Below are 5,747 nucleotides of genomic sequence, written 5' to 3' on the forward strand. Positions count from 1 at the left end.
GGAGGAGTGTGTTGGGTGGAGGGGTTCATGGACGCACTCTGACGTCAACACAGCCGTTAACTGCTCTATACTAAACCACAAACCTCTCATGTGAGAGCAGAATCCAAATTAAATGGAAGAAGAAGAAAAAAACATGGATAACTTGGCTCCACATGAACAATGTGCCTTACATAGCATACACGAGTAGTGTAGATTTCCTGACTGAACTCATATAGGCTAATCAACAAACTTGAAATTATATTTATTAACCATTGACTTTTTTTGCAATAACCCTTGTTTCAAGTTTGGTTTATAGCAACACCAGAAACAAAGAAATAATCAGGTAACACTTTTTTTTTTACATAAAGTAAAGTTTGTCCTTGTTACATATCTAACATGTATTTATACCATAACAGTAAATTATGCATAATTGCAACTAACCCTCAACCAAACCCAAAACCTAATAGTACCCTAACCCTAAATGTTGTTAACTAATATACGCATTACTTCAATATATAATTACACTGTAACAATGAAACCTTAAAATAAAGTGTAACCAAAATTAAATGTATTTCAAGTGAGATCTGCAAAATAATTTTGTATGACTGGTGACAATACAATTTGTAATAAAATAAAACAAAATTGGTCATATGGGAGCAGAATGCGATGGATGGGTCGAATACGGATTGATACAAAATATTCCTTGATATAGGCCTAGGCTAAAGAAAAAAAAATTGTCCCATTTGGCTTTGTAACCTACTTTGCCCCAAGATGATAAGAATCAGTGACACCTCAATTTTGGTAATGAAAAAAAGACAAATTATTTTTTATTCTTGTTATTTTATGTCATTTTAATTCTCTATATTGCTTTCAAATGACTGTTCTTAGAAGTTTATTGGTAGGCTACTATTTTTTTTTTTTTTTGCTTTTTATTACTAGGCTATATGTTTTTGTTTGTTTGCAACACTTTGATGGTGTTAAATACATGTATGATGCTATTAAAGCACACTACAAATATCATATAAAAATATGTTGCGTTTTATCAACAGATGCTTTAACAGTGGGCAGAAACTCCAGTGTTTGAATCTTGGCTTTCGAGGATTAGCGCGTGCGGTCCTCGCCAGTTCAGACGCAACATATTGATTGGTGCGTCGCATCAGAAGACAATTAAATGGACGCATCAGCTCAATCGTGATTAGAGTGGAGTAGTGACGTAGACGCTTCTATTTTCATTCAAATACTTATTTTACTGCTGCGAATTGCCTTCACATTCACATTAAGCGCGGTTCACACGCTCTCCCCGCCCCACGATTCCGGTGGGTGGGTCCACGCCGCGCTCTCGCACACAAAGACGCAGATCTGGCGCGAAAGCACTTTTACCGGCAGTGGGCTGGGGGAGGGTGCGGCTGCACTGCACCACGCGGATCGATCGTTGGCTGCCGTTGTAACAGGACACCCGCTTTATTTCTGCAAGAGGAAAAAAACTTTTCTCGTTGTGCAGGTTAAACGGTCGTAAAACAAAGGCGTCTGGTGTCGCGCGCGCTATTGTTAAGTGAGCGCGTGTGTACCGGAGTTCCACCGGACGCTGCGCTTCTTTGTTCTGTTCTGCGCGTCCCATAGACTCTCCCTGGACTTTGCAGGTCTGCGACCCCATGGTAAGTGCATTTCACATCAGAATTCCATAATTTGGTTGAACGGTACATTTAAGTTCATTTCGTGGTAAACTTTCGTATTAACCCCTACGGGTTGAACATTTCCTGGATCCTTTAATCGGACAGGGTGCTGCCTTTACCCCCTTGTTAGTGCGTCTAATATTTATAGAAGTAATCGAGCACCACATTTACACCACAACCGATGGCTTCTATGTGACTTTAAATGAGGTTAATCCTGCTAGTGTTAATAAACTACTTCATCATAAATGATGTTTTGTGGCTGCACGAGCGCTCACTAACGTAGTATACGAACCCCTGCAGTTATGATGGGTGTGCTACAGAAATCAAATGTTTAGCAATTAACGTTAGTTATTGTACTTAATTAATTAATGCAACTGAGTAAACGTGCAATTGAGCATTATGCATAATATGTAAATAGCCTATATCATTTAAGCAATGTGTTTTAATCAATTTCATAATGTGTTTACATGCAAATATTGTGCTTTTTTTTTTTTAACATTACAAACTTGTTATAAGTAGCTACATCATGTGAGCTAAGCAATGCAATGAGCACGAGCATGCATGGTGAGGGAGCGTTTTGCTTGTAATGTGCATTGCGTCGCATTTGAACTCCACGTGGGCAGTCATCACTTGCCTTGTCTTCACAGATAATCTTGTAGAAGTTCTGCAGCAATGCTTGGAGTCAACACACACACACTGTACGGCTGGGATATGGAGCACTACTTTTACGATGAGATGGACACCGAGGAGGACTTCTTTAAGTCTACAGCCCCAAGCGAGGATATATGGAAGAAATTCGAGCTGCTTCCCACCCCGCCCATGTCGCCCTCAAGGACGCTCGACGGGGACTGGTTACTGCCGCTACCGGGGGACCGGCTCGGGTGGGCGCCGCCGAAGGTATTAACATGTGATGAGGAGTACGAGGGGCTGCACAAGTTCGACCCACTGGACATTTTTGGTAATCTGGGCTCTATCGTTATCAAAGACTGCATGTGGAGTGGTTTTTCCACGAGTCATCGGCTGGAAAAAGTGGCTCATGGCGAGCGAGCACCGGTGACGGCTCCGATTCAGACCTCGACAGCACAGAAAGCTGCTCGTGCTGCATCGGGCACGCCCGTGACTGGGACCCAAGCGGCACAGTGCGTGAACCCCGCCGCAGTCCTGGAACTCCCTGTCCCGCATAACAAGAAAGTAGCTGCGGGCTCATCTGGTTCCGAGTGTCGCTCAGATTCATCCGGTAAGATATGTGACTACTTCACATGTGATTACTGGCATGGGTCCATATGTACTTCAGAATAATGCAGCGCCAATGAGGTGATGTATCTGCTGATACTGTGCTAAAAAAATGGATGTTATCGAAGTAATCAATGTAAAAACTTGCCATTCAGACCAGCTTTGGCAGTTAATTCGTGTAATTCTTCCATTCCAAAGAAAATTGTTACAAAAGAAGCTAGCCAAAGCATCAAGCTTTGCCTGTGACCAATCCACTCACAGACCCAGTAAAAGCCGATGTGGAGAGTCAATTAGTGGAGCGGATTCCCTTCTGTAGTCCTCCCTTTTCCCACACCCTGTACACTAGTAAAGGGCAACACCTCACCTATTGCCACTGCAGACAAGCTCATGCAATGTTTCCGTTCCTCAAATAAAATCATTTCCTAATATTAATATACTTTTTTATTATTACATTGTAGTAGTGATTGTGTGCTTTTTACATTTTTAGTTTTACATGATTTAAAGTGTTCAACATTATTTCATTTTCTCATTTATACATTTCATCTGTATATTTTAATTTTCAGTTACTAAAAAACATTTTTAATAGTTTAGGTTAACAATAACTGCACTGCCCATTAATCAGAATACATTTGGAATATTTTTATTATTAAAATGTAGTTTGGCAGTTTAATTACATTTTTGAACTGTTTTGCCTACAAAATTATAGAAGCTGGTATGGCATTAAAAACAAACTGGCTCATGTGGCTGTAGAGTTGGAATGCAACTTTCTTGCCAAGAACTGTGAAATATTTAACAGATTGTATTTTATTAGTGAAGTGTGTAAACCATGGCACATTGGTTAACTGTTATGCTCTGATTTGAGTTCTTTTTCAGTTTCTTCAGAGTTAAAATACCAGTCCTGTGTTTTCTTTTTATTAAAGTATATTGTGCTGGAAAAGAGATCTCAATTGATTTGAAATCTTAAGTGCATTTAGCTAAATGTGCCAAATGTTTTGTGGTCTCAGATGACGATGACGACGATGATGATGATGTGATTGACGTGGTGACGGTGGACAACCGGCCGAAGCGGGGTCGCCCTCCAAGCCGCCGAACGCCGGTGACCATTACAGTGAGTGGCGATCCGTTTGGACCATGTCCCAAGCACTTCCACGTGTCTCTACATCGGCAGCAGCACAATTACGCTGCTCCCTCTCCTGACACTGATCCTGAGGATGACTTTGATGAGATTGAGCCTGTGAGCAAACGGCCACGTCTGGAGCCTTCGTCCTCTCCCTCGTCACCTCTTTCTTCACCTGCCACATCGGACTCTGAGGACTTCAGCGAGCAGCGTCGTAACTTCCTGGAAAGAAAGAGGAGGGATGACCTTCGCTCGAGGTTTCAAGCACTTCGGGAGGAGATTCCAGGTCTGTCTGGATCCTCAAAGACCTCGAAGGTGGCGATTTTGACGCACGCAACAGAATACTTGCTGAAGCTGCATACTAGCCAACGAAGACAAGCTCAGGAGAAGAGAAAACTGAAAGTCAAACAACAACAGCTTCTCCGCAGGATTAGTGCGTTACAGAACTCCTGAAAAAAGAAGTCTGCTTTAACACCGCACAATATTTCCAAAGCTCATTATGGACAAGGGAACTCATTGTTTGTCAATCACTGAAATGACACTTAAAACACTGCAGGGAGATCACATTGAATTGCCCTTCTTGAAGGGATCTGTGTGTGTGTGTGTGTGTGTGTGTGTGCGCGTGTGCTGGACTTTAGTTGACACATGGAGAACTTTGTGTGAGGAGACAGTGACACAAATGTGCACATGCAATGCCTTTATAAACCTCAGCAGATGGCGATGAAGAGGAAGTTGACGAATTTACCTCCATGGCAAGAAGGGTGGGTGGTGTTTGTATGCATGTGGGGGGTGTGTAGGATATTGTGTGTGGGGAGCATGGTGTTTGAACATGTCGTGTAGAAAATATGAAATGTCTTGTTCATATCTTGATCTGTACAAAACTTGTTGTAAATACTGTATTCAGAGGATGATGTCCTCCTGTATCTACTCATCAACTGCACAGAGATTATATTTTGTTAAAGAATAAAGCATCTAAAATGACATGTGGCGTTTCCTATTTAATAAGAAAAGAAAAAAAGAATTGTGCCGAAGCCAGGGTCGAAAATGAACATTATGACCAGTTATGTACTCTCCAGTCATCTTGTAAGAATAAACCTAATCAAGAATAATGTAGTTAAAATGTAGTTGCAAAATTCTTGCTTCCCCTGCCATTGGTACGCACATGGTTGATTTTGCATCCTGGCCAGAATTGACATTACATTTGTTCTGAATCTTAAGAGGCAGCAAATTGATTAAGGCTCATGTTAACGTTAGTTTTTCAGATCCTTTCCTCTGTGCCTGCTGTTAAAGCTGAAAGAGGAAGTGTTCTGGATATTTACTGAAAAACAGGTAGTTCAAAAATCACCTTTACCCCCATTATCCTGAACAACAGGTTAAACAGTGACACGGTAGAGGTGTGTGAACGGATTTGCATTTATGGGAGGCTTATTCACGAAGGCTCATTAACTCGTACGTTAAATGTAGTCATATCTCATTTGTTCAAATGAATTCTTAAACTGCAGAAGTGGGATTCAGGAAGCAGAAAGAGGAAGTGCTGCAAGTGTGTATCTGAATTTCTTCACCAAACTGGGATTAGTTTAGTCTGTCAGATTTTACTTCATGATTGTCTCCAAAAAAGTCCACTTTTTTGTTGTTGAGAAAAACAAATACTTTTATTCAGCAAGGACACATTAAAGCTGCTGTTCGTAGCTTTTTTTGTGTTCAAGATTTACAAAAATGAATGAGAATGTACAACATTAATCCAT

General features: G+C 41.1%; 1 protein-coding gene across 1 annotated transcript; it reads left to right on the top strand.

The window, feature by feature from the left end:
* Positions 1-1,140: 1,140 nt before the first annotated feature.
* Positions 1,141-5,103, top strand: mycla (MYCL proto-oncogene, bHLH transcription factor a). The gene is made up of 3 exons (XM_079842092.1): positions 1,141-1,634; positions 2,300-2,889; positions 3,890-5,103. The coding sequence occupies exons 2-3, from the start codon at positions 2,325-2,327 to the stop codon at positions 4,453-4,455; spliced, it is 1,131 nt and encodes a 376-aa protein (XP_079698218.1). The 5' UTR covers positions 1,141-1,634; positions 2,300-2,324; the 3' UTR covers positions 4,456-5,103.
* The last annotated feature ends 644 nt before the right edge of the window (positions 5,104-5,747 follow it).

This window comes from Gobio gobio (assembly GCF_949357685.1).
Source record: "Gobio gobio genome assembly, chromosome: 18".
In the NCBI taxonomy this organism is placed as follows: domain Eukaryota; kingdom Metazoa; phylum Chordata; class Actinopteri; order Cypriniformes; family Gobionidae; genus Gobio; species Gobio gobio.

Bases quoted from the DNA above. Each gene is read 5' to 3' on its own strand.
- mycla (XM_079842092.1), top strand. From the start codon at position 2,325: ATGCTTGGAGTCAACACACACACACTGTACGGCTGGGATATGGAGCAC. The intron at 2,890-3,889 runs GTAAGATATGTG...TTGTGGTCTCAG, and splicing joins GTGTCGCTCAGATTCATCCG to ATGACGATGACGACGATGAT.